The sequence below is a fragment of the Leptopilina heterotoma genome, unplaced genomic scaffold (genome assembly GCF_015476425.1).
Source record: "Leptopilina heterotoma isolate Lh14 unplaced genomic scaffold, ASM1547642v1 Lhet_362, whole genome shotgun sequence".
In the NCBI taxonomy this organism is placed as follows: Eukaryota; Metazoa; Arthropoda; class Insecta; order Hymenoptera; family Figitidae; genus Leptopilina; species Leptopilina heterotoma.
This window is the reverse complement of record NW_025111043.1, coordinates 2,376,770-2,393,806: the sequence shown is the minus strand read 5'-3', so window position 1 is coordinate 2,393,806 and position 17,037 is coordinate 2,376,770. Positions and strand designations below refer to the sequence as shown.

Here is a 17,037-nt window from a genome sequence, read left to right as displayed (position 1 = left end):
AAAGTCGGGCCAACTGTGGGCACTAGTACTTGCCAAAGTTCGGCCAACCTTGGGCCAACCTTCAAACTCTGGCGGCCAACCTAAATTCGCACCTGGGATGTATTAATTAAAAAATTGTAGAATAATTAAAATTTTGTAAAATATAATTGAAAATAATTATTTTTTAAATTTTTGAGAATCATTTTTAACATTTTGAAGAAAACAATCATGTTTAAAATTTCTCAAAAAATGTATTATTTTCTTTTATATTTATAAATTTTTCAAAAATCCAATCTTTTGTAAAATATTTTACAAAATTTTAATTGTTTTGAAATTTTTTAATTGTAGATAATATAAAAATGTAAAACTATTATCTTTCAAAAATTATTTTAAAATATTAAAAAAAATTAATTTCAAGAATTTCTTTACTATAATGTTTTCAAAATATTATACCTTATTAACTTTAAAAAAGGACAGTTTTAGTTGCAATTATTATAAAAAATTCAATTTTTGTATTTGGATAATTCAATTCTCGAAGAACTTTCGGAAAATTATTTTAAAAAAAGAGATTTAGAGATTAAGTTTAATTAAAAATTGTAGAAATTAATTGAATTTTAAGAGGGTTATGTTTGTAATCTTTTAAAATTATTAAATTTTTTAGAAGGTTTTAAATTTAAATTCTTTTAATGGAAAAACAAAAAAGAATTATTTAAATTATTTAACATAATTATTCAAGTTCTAAATAATTTAATTAAGAAATCATTGAAAGATCAGGGAAATACAAAATAATTCGATTAAAGATACTTTTTTTGTATTACGATGTTATTTTCTTTGGATTTGTAATTTTAGTGAGATCATAATATTTTGTTTTTTGAAAAAATCCATTCATATAATTTTGTAATTATTTATTAGCTTTCGCCCGTCGACGACAGGCATCCTCAGATAATTTTAAACAAGAAGGTTTCTTCGCGGAAAATTTTTGTGTTTGAAAGTTGATACGAGGCCTGTAGTATAAAACTAAGATATTTTGAAATATCGTAAACATCTTTAATTTTTATTAAATATCAATTTAATTTGTCAAATTTCCACGTTTGTTCACAATATGGGGGGGGGGGATAACAAATTGACAAAAAATTGTTCACGTGGTATTGAATAACCCATAAACATTTTCTAAATATTTCTCGTTGAATTTTAAGGAGAAGAAAATTTTAATAGTTATTGTCGCATGTATATTAGTTTTAAAAAAATCAATATTATCAAAAGTTCTATAACACATTTTTCAATAAAATAAAATAAAATTGAATAAAATTAAAAAAATGTTAAAAATAAAAAGAAATCGAATTTAAAACACCTCTATTTCTCTAATAAGATTACATAATCAAATAGAAAATATTTAGCAAAATGAAAAATAATTTAAAAAATATATATACCTTTAACAGTAGCGAGATTTGCCAACAGATAACGCCACAAGTTCGAATGTTCCTACGTTGGCTCTGCAGTACCGACAAATAAACCACAGGATGTATTTACGCTCTCGGCGCATTCGGGAAGTGTACGTCGACACCGCGGAGAAGGGGTTGGTGGGGAATAACGTAAAGAGGAAAATGGCCGTCGGGGCTATGGAAAAAGGGCAGGGACATGGAGTGTTACTAGTTTCAGTGTGAAAATACGCGTATTTCGGGTTGAATTTAATTCGATCGTGTTACTAATTGTTCGTGAACAGTGAATCGCTTTGTTGTGCGCGTGTTTCGCAGTAAAAAATCCTAACACAAAGTGCTCAAAGAACGGAATATCTGTCCTTTACCTAGAGTACATCAAGTGAGATAAAGTGGTAACAAAAAGGGTTGCTTAGCCGCAGAGGTAAACATTATTTTCATTTACTTACTACTGAGAATGTCAATTTTATGCATTCTCATTGTTGGCAATTATTTTTAAATTCCATAAGCTGATAATAATTTTGTGTTGTCAACTTTGTCATTTGCTTTACATGAGACGTGAAAGAAACATGATGAAAATATATTTTTGAAAAAAATAATATCGCGACACGTTTTTTTCCTAATATATCTAAAGCCTCGAAAGGGATTTATCGATCTTTTGCTGTGACTCCACTAGTTTTACGTCTGCCACTTGTGGAAGTCTATAAGGATAATATTCACTTAACGGTGCATTTTAAATCCTTTATTATCTTACAATATTTTCCGTACACCATACATGTACAATCATGATTGTTGCAACTTCCGTTTTTTATCTTTTGATGCGATTGAAATTTTTTACAAATGATAATTGATGTTTGGAAAGTGCATCATATTGGCGAAAAGATTCTTTTCAAATCGCGCACTTTGTTTTTTTCGTTTCTTTTTGCACTTGGAGAGAACAGAGAGCAAGTTTTACGGCTTATGCATAGCGCATGGAAATTATGTTTTGAAATACGGATACAACATGTGCAGAATTGTATTGTTGAGAATTATGAATGTTTCACGCGTGTTCATGTTCAGCAAAGCAAATTTTGTACTGTAGGGACTCCATTAATTAAACGCTGGATGCTTCATGATAATGGAAAATCAAGTGACTGATATATTTACGAGGTAATAAAATCTATAATTTAGTTTTCAGATTCACGATTACGACTTGATTATAAACAAAATGTCATTTGGCTTTTTGAAAAGCATGAATATTCTCTAAATTCTTTTTATTTCGAATTTTAAAAATGTACGATTTTTCACTTGTCTAAATTTATTTATAATTAACATTTGTAGTATTAATAGTTTTCTTTAGGTATTAGTTATTTATTATATATGCAAATTTAGGAAAAATTTCATGAGTTTTAAACATTCAAATAAACGACAATTTTTGACGATATAAATACTTCTAAATATTTCTGACTGCAATGAAAAGCAAAATAAGATTGAATAATTATTTATTTTTTTGTTACGTGACGCAAAATTCTTGGTAATAAAATTTGAATTTGAAGAAAAAGTGAATAAATTACTTAACTTGGAAGTTTAAAACTTTAGAGACATAAAGTTTTATAAATTTTTATTTTTGTTCATTATTTATTATTAATTAATAAATAAATACTAAAAATTAATAACTAATAATAATAATTAATATTATTACTATAACAAACGGATTAAAGATAAAAAGGGAATAAAATGTTTTAAAATGTGTTCAGTTTGTTTTTCTTGAAAATTAATATTTAAATGAAAAAATTGTCAACTTTAAAAAGTTAATTTTTCGATAAGTAAACTCCTTTTGAATTCAAACAAATTTTTAATTTGGAGAACATTCTTTCCTGCAACGTATAACATGTATCCCGGGACAGTTCTTTAAACATGACATGACAGAAAAGGAGATGAATGAAACGGAAGATAAAAATAAAATGAAAGGTACTTTGCTTCTTTTATAATTCACATGGGGAAAATGATATTTATACCTATTTGAATTTTTATTTTGATTTACGCGAAATAGAGAACAGCTTTAAATTTCAAAAATGTGGAATAAATAATTTAATATACTGTACAATAAAGAGTAAAATTTAACACGAATAGCTGCTAATTGCTACAGCCACGATCTTATTCTCTCTTTTTATAAGAAATAATAATTAAATCTAATTTTCATAAATTTTGTAGGTATAATTGGACAAATTTTTTTAAATAAATCAATATTAGTAATCAGGGTGTCTACTAACCGGGAATTCCGGGAAAACCGGGAAATAACCGGGAATTTTATTTGACCGGGAAAAACCGGGAATTAGCCGGGAATTTTATACCGAACCGGGAATTTTTTCACAAAAATTAAAAAAGTTTTATTATTTTAATTTGTTTTTAAAAAATCAATTTTTATTTCAATTTTTATAGATATTTATACTGTTCTCTAAATTTAAGTTAGTTAAAAATAATTAATTTGATGATAAAAAATCAGTTACCAATTCAAATATATTATGTAAATAAATTTAAAAAAAATTATGGAGTTAATAGAAATATTGTGAAATTCGGCTGAAAATATGTAATTAAATTTGTTAAAGAAATTCATTAGAAACTTTTTAACAAATAGAATTTTCAAAGTATTTTAATTTAATAATTGATTAATAATTGAATATTATAAAGAGTAAAATTCTAATGTATTCATGTTTCTTACTCCGAAGATTAATAATTAAAATTTTTATTAGTTATTTTAAAAAAATATACATACTTAAAATTGTTTAATAAAATTAAACTTTCGCAAAATTTTTTTTAAGTCTAAAAAATAAAATTGTTGTAATTTTTCAATTCTATTGTTTCAAGATAATTGAATTTTTCTAAACAAATCATTGAAATTTTTTTACTTTTTTTGAAAAATAATTGAATTCTTTTAAAGAATTTTATTTAAATTTTTCGAAAATAATCAAGGGAAGTTAGTGACCATAATTATAATTTTATTTTTGAAATTTAAAGTCCCTCTTACAGTTTTAAATCAATTTTTTGCTTCTAAAAATTATACTATTCTATTATTATTTAATAATTATAATTATTAATCTTCTCTTAAATTTTTATCATTTCAAATTTCTGAATGTTCAAATAAATGATATTTATTTATTTCTTGAGCAAATTAAATGTTTATTACATATTAAGTAAAGAATTAATTATTGCTGCTTATTATTTTCAAAAATTTTAATAAAATTCTTCACAAGAATTAAATTATTTTCATAAATAATAGCATTCTTTGGAAGGATTCAATTATTTTTATAAATAGTAAAATTCTTTGCAGAAGTTCAATTATTATCAATGTAATTTTAATAAAATTGAAAAATCCAATTTTCAATTATAATTATAAAGAGACAAGATTATTTTTAAAAACTTGAAAAAATTCTTTGTTTAATTCAAGTATTTTCCAAGTTTTTAATTAAAATTACTGAAAAAAACATTATTTTCAAAAAATTTAATGATTTATTTATGTTTGAAATCAAATTTAAATTTAAATTTGATAAGAAAAAAAACCGGGAAAAAATTAGGATATAGCCGGGAAAAACCGGGAAATAACCGGGAATTTTGTTAAACGAAAATAGTAGACACCCTGTAGTAACCGTCAAGACTTGTTTCTCTTGTCATAAATAATTGATTGGAATGAAATTTTACTAAAAGTTAGAAGAACTGTAAGTTTTTTTAAACAGTTTAACTACTTCATTTTCTATGAACAAGATGACTAGCAATTAGTGAATTCCAAAAAAATAGTAGAGTAGAACGGGGTGAAATAGCCAAGGTGCAAAAAAGCCATTTGGCTTTTATTTAAAAACTGTTAAATTGATTTATAAGCCATTTAGAATATAAATACTATTAGATAATACGCAACTTTTGATTCTAGTTTGGATGTTGTACCTCTTCATATAGTTTTTATTGTAATTTTAATTTTTGAGTTTCTCTGCGTATAATTTTTCGATGAACTTTTCGAACATATTACAACCTGTTTGAGTGAACGGGTAATAAAAGTAAATGTTTGTACATAAGGAGAAAACTATACTCAAAACGTATACAATGTTAATTTTTAGAAATTGAACTAAATTTAAAATTTATTATAGCTTTTAGAAAAACTGGTCTTGGGGGTGAAAAAGCCAGGGACAAAAATCCATTGAATATTATGTGAAATTCATTTGTTTTTTACTTAAACTAACCTTCAAATTTTCGCGTGTTTACTTAATAAAATTAAATAAACACGACGAAAAAATAGTTCAAAGTGCGCTAAAAAAATAAATAACAAAAAAAATGGTTGCCACAAATTATGGTATCTGTGGCAAAATTTAAGGAAGACTTTAAAAAAAGTTACAAAAACTTGGTAGTGTAAATCGAAAACAGACGTGAGTAAAAATTCCTGAAGTGTAACAGCTGAGATTTACTGTATTTACTTGGTAGTACATGAAAATGAATCATAATTATGAGATAATTAAATGCCTAGATGGATTTTTCAAAAAAAATTAGATTTCACTCAGTTATAAACAATTGAAGTTTTTTGCAGTGATTTATTAAAAAATTAATATCTCGGAACAGAATAAACGAATCGTCATACAATTTAGTACACGGAAAAAAATTTCTTATAGGAAACACAAACTTTTTTGTAAAATATACAAATATAGGTTAAGTTGTGCTTTATGCAGGCGAGTTTTGTGTTTCCAACAAGCTGGTTTGGGTGTACCACAAACCAATCTGTAATAACACCAAGAAATTCACGCATGCGCAAGAAAATTCAAGTGAACGTCTGCTTGTCGTCTGCTGCGTGACTGTTTAAGCTGTTGAATCATAAGCTGAAGTTTGTGACAAGACTCAGTCTGGTTTGTGTATTTCCCAAACTCAGCCGTTTGTGGATACTACAATCACTACAATCATAGATGGCACAGGAAATCTTGTAATTTTCACAGGAAATTTTTTTCCGTGTATGTATACTCAGAAAATGATGTAGTTTCAATGAAATAATTAAAAAATTAAATTGTTTAATTTTTGTAATTGTTATTGCAAATTTAATTGGTTATTTATAAAATAAACAATGTTCTTAACGTCGTAGGAAGTTTGTTCAAATTACATCGTAAAGGATATTTTATAACGATTCCATACCGTTATAAAAATTTAGTGTCCCGCAATTAGGAGCAAAGTTATTAATTTTTTTCTACCAAGCGGCACGTTTGTTTACTGCGCGACACACTGTGGTTTGAATCTGCAATTTGCTGTTCAAAAAAGTGTACAACAAAATTTGTTTCTTTTCTACTGGCTTTTGATTTACATACTATTAACTGTTTATAAATATTGTTTAAAAAATATTATTTATTAATGTTATAAGCAAATTAAGTTATCAAATGAACTGTTTATTTGCTTATAGTCGAAATAGCATCGTTTTTCTTCTAATAGTTTTAATATTATGTTACTAATAATATTTTTTATACACATTTTTCATAGGTTATTATTTGTTTATGCTATAACCAAATTAACAAATGAATCGTTTATTTGCTTATAGTCGAAATGGTATTCTTTTTTTTCTAAACGTTTTAAAATTATGTTACCAATAACATTTTCATAGACATTTTTCATAGCCATTTTTCCTATAATCAAGTGAAGAGTTCATTTTGAGTTAACTTTATTTGTTTATATCATAAACAAATAATAAACTATGAAAAATGTCCGTAAATCTTATTGGTAACATAATTTTAAAACGCTTAGAAAATAGCCTAAAAACAAATAAACAATTCATTTGTTAACTTTATTTGTTTATAGCGTAAACAAATAAAAACCTATGAAAAATGTCTATAAAAAATATTATTAGTACTCTCTAAATCTGAATATGTGAAATTTCACTTATTGTATGTTATAAGTCGTCTTCTCGATCAATAAGTGCATATACACTTATAAATAAGTGAATTTTTAACTTATTCTGAGTGTAATTTCACTTATTATAAGTGTATATGCACTTATTGATCGAGAAGACAACTTATAACGTACAAATATGTGAATTTTAACATATTCAGATTTAGAGAGTAACATAATTTTTAAACGATTAGAAGAAAATCGATGCCAATTCGACTATAAAAAAATGAACAGTTCATTAGTTAACTTAATTTGTTTATAACATTAATAAATAATATTTTTTGAACAATATTTATGAACAGCTGTTAATAGTGACGTAAATCTAAAGCCAGTAAAAAAGAATCAAATTTTGTTCTACTACAAACAAGCGAACTATTCATTTGTTAATTTAGCTTAAAAAATTAAAAATTGTTTAAAATTATAAAAAAAATTTTATTGTCGAAATATCGTTTTTTGTCTTTCATATGTAAATACTCATAAGGTTTATGCAATATGGAGAAGAAACAAATGTTTTTTTCTAATATATGAGAAGAAAAGCAATTACAGTTATCATTTTTTTGTTATTTGCATTAAAATAATAATAATAAAAAATCGAAATTCTAAAAAGTGCTTCCTTAAGTTTCTTAAAAATTTATTTTTGTGTGTTTTAAAAAAAAAATTGCGAGTTTTCGACAAAATCTCTGGGTTGTACACTTTTTTCAACAACTTTTAATTTTTTAAGCTAAATTAACAAATGAATAGCTCACTTGTTTGTAGTAGAACAAAATTTGTTTCTTTTTTACTGGCTTTAGATTTACGTCACTATTAACAGCTGTTCATAAATATTGTTCAAAAAATATTATTTATTAATGTTATAAACAAATTAAGTTAACTAATAAATTGTTCATTTGTTTATAGTCGAATTGGCATCGATTTTCTTCTAATCGTTTAAAAATTATGTTACTAATAATATTTTTTATAGATATTTTTCATAGGTTTTTATTTGTTTACGCTATAAACAAATAAAGTTAACAAATGAATTGTTCATTTGTTTTTAGGCTATTTTCTAAGCGTTTTAAAATTATGTTACCAATAAGATTTATGGACATTTTTCATAGTTTATTATTTGTTTATGATATAAACAAATAAAGTTAACTCAAAATGAACTCTTCACTTGATTATAGGAAAAATGGCTATAAAAAATTTCTATAAAAATGTTATTGGTAACATAATTTAAAAACGTTTAGAAAAAAAGAATACCGTTTTGACGATAAGCAAATGAACGATTCATTTGTTAATTTGGTTATAGCATAAACAAATAATAACCTATGAAAAATGTGTATAAAAAATATTATTAGTAACATAATATTAAAACGATTAGAAGAAAAACGATGCCATTTCGACTATAAGCAAATAAACAGTTCATTTGATAACTTAATTTGTTTATAACATTAATAAATAATATTTTTTAAACAATATTTATGAACAGTTAATAGTATGTAAATCAAAAGCCAGTAGAAAAGAAACAAATTTTGTTGTACACTATTTTGAACAGCAAATTGCAGATTCAAACCACAGTGTGTCGCGCGGTACACAAACGTGCCGCTTGGTAGAAAAAAATTAATAACTTTGCTCCTAATTGCGGGACACTAAATTTTCAAAACGGTATGGAATCGTTATAAAATATCCTTTACGATGAACAAACTTCCTACGACGTTAAGAACATTGTTTATTTTATAAATAAACAATTAAATTTGCAATAACAATTACAAAAATTAAACAATTTAATTTTTAAATTATTTCATTTGAAACTACATCATTTTCTGAGTATACATACTAAATTTTATAACGATTCGTTCATCCTGTTCCCAGATATTAATTTTTTAATAAAACACTGCAAAAAACTTCAATTGTTTATAACTAAGTGAAATTTAATTTTTTTGAAAAATCCATCTAGGCATTTAATTATCTCATAATTATGATTCATTTTCATGTATTACCAATGTAAATACAGTAAATCTTAAAATTTGATGTTACACTTTAGGAATTTTTACTCACTTATACACCCGCATAGAAAGAGTGATAACTACGTCGAAAATGAAGGTAGATGTACATTTTTGTAAGTACATTCCTACTGGGATCCATTTTTTAATTTAATTTAATATATTATAAATTAAATTAAAAAATAAACTTGGTAAAATTAATTTTCAACACTTTTTTCACAGCCACGCAATTGACTCAACGGCGAATTAGAGAAATTGATGATTGAAAATGCTTCGCACGGTCCGACTCTTTTTGTAATATCTCGGGAACCCGTTAATATTTTTTGCTGTTTTTGGTCTCTATTTAAAGCTTAGATTACAAGGAATAGTCTGTAAAAGTAACAATTTTTTTCATCAACTTTTCTAAATTTTGCCAGGAGTCAAAGTCAGGGTAAGAAATTGCGAAAAAAATGGAATTATTCTTTTTTGTTTACAACATGATATCTCGCTTCCTATTTATGCAATACAACTTAAAATAGTGGCATTTCATTGGAAATTTAATACGCTTTCCAATCCAATTTAAAAAAAGCATCTAGCTTCATTTTCGACGTAGTTATCACTCTTTCTGTGCGGTTGTGTTTTTTAATAGCTCGAGGTGTTAGCGGTCGCACAATTTCCGCCGGTAGTGTAGGTTTTTTTGTTATAAGTATTTGTTCTAGGTAACAAACCTAAAAATCGAGTTTTTAAATGTATTTTTTAATATTTTATAAACATTTTACTTAAAAAATCGTAAAACCGCTACGTTTTAGGGTCAATTTATCCCCGAATAAAAAACGGGGTTTTGGAAAAGTAATTTTATGATACTATCCAGGCGCGAAATACTAATGCTGACGATGGGTTGAAGCTTGATTGAGTCTTGAACGTCCAGCGTGGGTAACCCAGAGTTGAGTTGAGTTGAGTTTTTTATTCAATATTGGTTCAGCACACGGAAAGAAAAGGTCTGGAAGAGATATCCATAAAAATATTGTTGAGCAGAATATTGTTGTGTTATCCAATTCAATGGAAGAGACAACTTTCAGAATGGAAGCACATTCCATATTCAATGGATGAGGGAGCCATATTATATTGTTGAATCAAATATGGATGTGACATCCATAGGCATGGTTGGGCTTACAATTCATGCTATGGATTTTCACATATGGCTGCCTCATCCATGTAAACTTTGGTTGGGAGATCCATAGTTAGTTCAAAATTTCGATACATGTTTCGCGCAATTCATTATCATGGCTTCCATTTAAAAATGGTCGTCTCAATTTGTCCGTCGCGTCGGTTTCCTGTCACGTCTATATAATAACGTTGTGAGTTTATTGTGTATAAATAATGTTATAATTGTTTATTATTTATTATCGTTATTGTCTATTAGTTTTTATGTAAATTCATTTTCATGAAATATGTGTAGAGTATATAAGGAATATTATATGCTCAAATATTGTAGTTGTGTGTATAGTGTAGTGGATAGCGTTAGTGTTTAGTATGCGTTAGGTCTAGGGTTCGTGTCTCCCCCCATCGGTTAATAATTTATTTCGTTAATATGCGGTTATTCAATAAGTGGTATGTATTAATTAACAAAAATGTGTATAGAATATCTCAAGTGACATTGAATTTAATTAATTGAGTGATTCCAATTTTTTGTTTCCTATTTCCATTACTATGGATCACCCAACCATAGATCTTTTGCTGCTCCAGCAATATACAACCAGCCATAGAATATGGATGCAGCAACCTTAACTATGGATATCCCGTATTTTTCAATATAATATTGGCTGTGATATCCATGTATCTGGATGTGTCAACTATTCCTTTTTCTCCGTGCATGGGACACCAATGTTCGTCCCATGCTCGATTCAAGACTCGGTCAATCTTCGTGAGTGAAGCTTAAACATTAGGGTGGTCCAAAAAACTAAAAGTCAGAATTTTTTTGCTCTCACCCCCCAGAATTGAAGTTTATAGGAAAAAAAATACCTCTGTTTTTTTCTTCATAATAAAATAATATTAACCCGTGCCTCAAAGCCCCTCAATTTTATTATGTATTTTAAATGAAAAAAAAACATTTTTCGTAAATTTAATATAAAATATAGAGAAATTTTTTTTTTTTACTCGGTTAAGGATGTTTTTCTTTTAGAGAATACTCTAAAAGAATAAAATTCTTTTACATATTTAACAAATTTTTTATTTTCTATATTTTTTTTATTTTTGAAAAATTCTCAAAAAGCAAAAAACGGTAATTTATTATTTTTTATTCGTTATTTTATTTTTTTCTCATTGATTGTAATACAATGGTTTTATGAATTTAATATTTGATAGATTCATAAAAGCCAATTGAATTACAATAGATGAGAAAAAATGATAATAAGTAATAAAAAATAATATATTACCGTTTTTTGAGAATTTTTCAAAACTAAAAAAAATAAAAAATATGTTAAATATGTAAAAGGATTTTATTCCTTAAACACTCTAGAAGAAAAGCATCCTTAACCGAGTGAAAAAAAAATTTCTCTAGATTTTATATTAAATTTACGAAAAGTGGTTTTTTCTCATTTAAAATACATAAGAAATTTGAAAGGCTTTGAGGCACGGGTTAATATTATTTTATTATGAAGAAAAAAACAGGGGTATTTTTTTTCCTACAAACTTCAATCCTGGGGGGTGAGAGCAAAAAAATTCCGACTTTTTTTTTCTTAACGTATTTTTGGACCACCCTATTAAACATCCCATCTTTATTCAAGCTTGAATCAATCTTGGTTGTTTATTTATTACCATGTGCACTTAACAATATTTATAATTTAATTTATTTATTTACAACTTTAACGGGTTATACCCTTGATTACATTTACAAGAAAGAAAAATTATAATAGTATAAGAAACATATATAAGCAGTACATAAAAACATCAAGCATTTTCGTATGCTATTTAAAACGCATTAATCAGTGACAACTTCAACTGTCCTTTAAGAGCAGAGTGTGAGGAGCCAAAAAAATTTACATCTTTATAGAAATTTGCTTCTCTGCAAATACGTGACAATGGACAATTCTCACCATAATTAGTACGATGGAATATGTCCGTTAAGAATATGATAAAGAAAGTTTAAGTCAGAAAATAAAAATCGAAACTCTATTGAAGGAATTTTAAACATGGAACGCAGTTCTCGATAGTCATGCGAAAATCTGTCATAATGACCCGTGCAGAAATCGCCACTTTTGTTCCCGATTACCGCCCTGGCCCCGGTCGGGATTTCATGATCTGGCCCCGACTTAGTGGCCCCGACCAGGGCCAGACCGGGTTTGCCCAAGGATCTACAACAGTGCCGCGTGGTGTTGTTCTAGAGAAATTATTTCACCAATTCGTTTAATTGAACTAAGAGGTGTCATTTCAGTGATCAATTATTGTTTATAATTACGTATAAATGCCGAAAGTGTGCAGTACATATCGTGTTCGAAAACATCGATTATATGCGAGACCCCCTTTTGTGTCCAACGAACCTGATTGTAAGTAGAAAATTATATGGAAAATAAAGCAAAAACTAACCTAAAAATAGATGGAAATTTTGTATTTAATTTTTATTGTGTATTGAATATGTATATTATATTTTTATATTTAAATATTAAATTCGTTATCTAAGCTCCAGGTGATGCAGATGATGAAGATGATATAATAAATGTCAATGAAAACTTTCAACAAGAACAGGATAATGACAGAAACGACGACACTGCTTCAAATGAAAATTCAGCTCGAAATGAAAACTCTTTTTCGAACGAAAATTTGGTCGAATTTGAAAACCATATTTCACTTGACACTGATGTTAGAAATGAATTTCAAAATCTGGGTAAATATTAATATTATAATCTATATTAAAAATCGTTGTGTTCCGATAACCTGTTAGCAGTTTGAAATTAGTTGTTGTTTGGTTTTTTGTTTCTTAAAATTTTTATCATTGTTTTTAATTTTTAAAATTAATTTACTGAAAATCATCAAAATGATGCGAAGAATTTTATCAACAAATTTGATAATAATAATAGAATTATTCTTTTAAAGAACTTCTTTGAATTTTTTTAAATAATGGAGATTCTTTAATAATTTTAATTGAAAATTTTGGAAGCAAGTGGATTTTATGAAGACGAATTTTATTAAAATTGTATTGAAAATAATTTTATTCTTACGAAGAATTTTACTATTTATAAAAATAATTAAATTGTTCTGAAGAATTTATTAAAATTTTAAGAAATAAATTAATTTTATATAAATATTTGACAATAATAATCATTTTATTTTTGAAATAATAAATTTCATGTTCAATTATTTACATATTATTTATAAAACACTTTTCGAAAATTGAAAACATTCTGTTTTTAAATCTTCTGAAGTTATATTGTTTCCGAATCGCTCTAAATACTTTATTTGCCTTTGTAAAAATGTTAAAAGATGTTACTTTGTTGTCGAAAATCAAAAAGAAATTTAGTTTGATACTTTTTTGAATTTGGAATTTTTGGAAAGAAAGTTTTTAAAATTTTAATAAAAAAATATATCATTTCAGAAAATTTTAATAGTTCAATTAAAGTTTAATTTTAGGTTTCTTCAGAACAAAAAATTAAAAAAAAATAAATTCACAGGTTTTAAGATTTTAATTATAAACAAAAAATAAATTATAAACAAAAACAAATGCCAAAATTGATAGAAAATATATATGTATAAATCTTCATTTGTTATTAAAAATGAAATTTAGTTATTTATTGAATAGATTATTATAAACTAAGTCTAAAAATTCGCAATGAATTATTTATCTTAAAAATATAAATTAAAATCATTATTGCTGTCAATTAAATGCAATCTTATTTTCAGATAATGAAATTCCTGACGGATCCTCCAACTCAGAAGGAGACTTTATTGAAGGAATTGGAAATTTGAACGAAAATAACCCCGATGAAATTCCGGCTCTAAAGTCATGGGCCGTTCTTAATGGTATCGAGCAAAAAAGCGTTGATGAATTGCTTAAAATTTTACGGAACAGACTTATACCCGAATTACCAAAAACAGCAAAAACCTTTTTAGGCACTAGTACAGCAAATTATCAAATTCAGGAAATGTCGGACTCCGATGGAACTATGGGTGAATATGTATATTTTGGTATACGGCGCGGTTTAGAAGAATGTTTAGATCCGAATATTCACATTAAATCAACAGTTTTCCTGCAAGTCAATGTGGACGGCATTTCACTAAGCAACTCTGGACAGAAGGGTTTTTGGGTAATTTCTGGTAAAGTTTATTACGAACCAGACATCTACACACCATTTCCAATAGCGATTTTTTGCGGAAACTCAAAACCAGCAAGTATCGACGATTTTGTTAATGATTTCATCAACGAAATAAATTATATATTGCCCAGGGGACTACAAATCCTAAATCGTCGTTTTAACTTGAGAATTCACTGCTTCATATGCGATACACCAGCGAGGGCTTACCTGAAGGGTGTAAAAGGCCACGTAGGATTTTTTTCTTGCGAGAGATGCGAAACCCAAGGCCTAAAAGAAAATGGAGTGACTCAATTTCCTTTCCTGGACGAGGAAAGGACAGATGAGTCGTTTAGAAAAAAGAAGCAGCCTGGTCATCACAAAACAACTTCTCCTCTTTTGCTAATAAGACCACGCCTAAATATGATCTCTCTGTTCGTTCTCGACTTCATGCATTTATTCTGCGAAGGTGTAATGAAGCGTTTACTGCAGAACTGGTTTATTTTAGCAACGAGAGCTAAACTTGGCCAATATTGGAAAAATGAAGTATCGAGAAGATTACTTTTGATACGAAAAAATATACCGTGCGAATTTCAAAGAAAAATTCGGCCTTTAAAGGCTTTGAATAAATGGAAGGCTACAGAATTTCGATTTTTTTTGTTATACTGTGGCCCTATTGTAATGTCAGATGCGTTGAGTACAGATCGTTTAAAAAATTTCATCCTTTTACATGCAGCAACTAGAATTCTATCTTGTGACAAACTGTTCCGGACTTATCAACATCTTGGAAAATCTTATTTACAAAAATTCTTTTTGAGTTTAAGACATTTGTATTTAAGAATTCAAGTACTTAATATGCACCACGCGATGCATGCCGCTGACGATGTACTACAGATGGGGTGTTGCTTTAGTCGAATATCTGCCTTTCCTTTTGAGAACTTTCTCGGAAAATTAACAAAACTCATTCGCACTCCGAATCGTCCTTTAGCACAGATTTGTCGAAGGTTACACGAATTAAAAAAAATTGATCCTCTAAAACCACAAATGCCATTAAAAATTCAAATATTAAAATCCATTGGTAACGATATTCTAAAACTGACATACAAAGAATATACTCTGACCCCGAAGTCACCAGATAATTTTGTAATGTTAAAAAACAATAAGTTTCTGCGAATTAAAAAAATTTATCGAACACAACAAGGGATAAAAGTCGACGGTAATTTGTGGAGAGCTAAACGTCCTTTATTTGCATATCCTATTAATTCTGAAATTTTGGATATGTGGGTGTTGAGCTCCAGACCTTCCCGCAGTTCAGTCACATTTAATCTAAACTACATCGAAATTAAAATGGTTAGATTGTCATTAAATTTTGAAGAAAAAGCTCCAAAGAGACATTATTGTATGCCACTTTTACACCACTAACTAAGTGTTGTTTCACAATGTAGTTCACATTAATCTCAAAAGTGACTTATTAATTTATTTTAAAATATCGTTTAATGGTAATGTAAAATGTATTTATTAACAATGTTAAAATTTGAAAAATATTCATCATACTTTCATAAATAAGTGAAAGATAAAAAATAATTTAATTACAATTATTATATTTTTTGTTTCTTTAATGACTTTATTTAGGTACTAGCAACAATTAGCAACTTCTTACTACCTTTTTTTAAAAATAAAATTAGCAATTTTAAAAATAATAGAATTTTCTAATTTAAATTTTTGTGGAAAACAAAAAAAAAAAAAAAAAGTTCTTGTTCTAATTTTAATTATTTTCAAAAATAAAATGCATTTTTCTAATTTCCTTGATTTTCAATATCTACTATTTTTATAAAATTTCCCAAAAAGACTTCAATTATTTAAAAAAAATTTAATTAAATTGTATGCAAACATTTAATTATTTTCATAAATAATAAAAATTTCACAGAAATCCAATTATTTTCATAAAAAATAATTGAATTGAATAATTTAATGACGAAAATAATTTTGATGAAGTAACAATATTCTTAAAATATAAAATAATGATTTTATCTCTCGGTCATGTTTAATTATTAGAAAACAAGAAGAAATCGATCACTCCGAGTCTTCGACTCGGAGCAATCGATATCTTCATGTTTTATGAAAAAAAATACTTTTATGAGTTTTTTAATTTAAAAAAGGTTTGAATTTGAAATTCTTTAATATCTTAATTCCTGTGGAAAATCCTGTTTCAAAAATAAAAATAGAAATTGTGCAAATATTCTTTTTCTTTTTCTGAAACAAAATAATAATTTTGGTAAAAAAAATTGTGATTCATAAACAAAAATAATGCAAAATAAATAAATTTTCTATTTCTTAATCACAGTTGTTTTTATTTAACAATTTTTTAATTTTCTTTAGAAGTAAAGTGAAAAAAATTCTGATGATTTCTATTTGTCATTACAACTTTAAATTAATTATAAAATAGAAATAATTATAGCATTAATAATTAGTACAAGTTTCTGTAAT

At 26.6% G+C, this 17,037-nt stretch overlaps 2 protein-coding genes across 2 annotated transcripts in view; both read left to right on the top strand.

The window, feature by feature from the left end:
• Nucleotides 1-1,536: 1,536 nt before the first annotated feature.
• The window catches only part of LOC122505686, a 654,464-nt gene continuing 638,963 nt past the window's right edge, over nt 1,537-17,037 (top strand). The window contains exon 1 of the mRNA XM_043617467.1: nt 1,537-1,839. The gene's annotated coding sequence lies outside the window, so the exon portion shown is untranslated. The remainder of the gene's footprint in view (nt 1,840-17,037) is intronic.
• On the top strand, nt 12,729-15,972 carry LOC122505698. The gene is made up of 3 exons (XM_043617480.1): nt 12,729-12,810; nt 12,945-13,148; nt 14,162-15,972. Exons 1-3 carry the CDS (start codon nt 12,729-12,731, stop codon nt 15,970-15,972), a joined length of 2,097 nt encoding a protein of 698 aa, XP_043473415.1.

Coding starts and splice junctions, on each gene's coding strand:
- LOC122505698 (XM_043617480.1), top strand. CDS start 12,729: ATGCCGAAAGTGTGCAGTACATATCGTGTTCGAAAACATCGATTATAT. Junction 12,811..12,944: donor TGTGTCCAACGAACCTGATT/GTAAGTAGAAAA, acceptor TCGTTATCTAAG/CTCCAGGTGATGCAGATGAT. Junction 13,149..14,161: donor AAATGAATTTCAAAATCTGG/GTAAATATTAAT, acceptor TCTTATTTTCAG/ATAATGAAATTCCTGACGGA.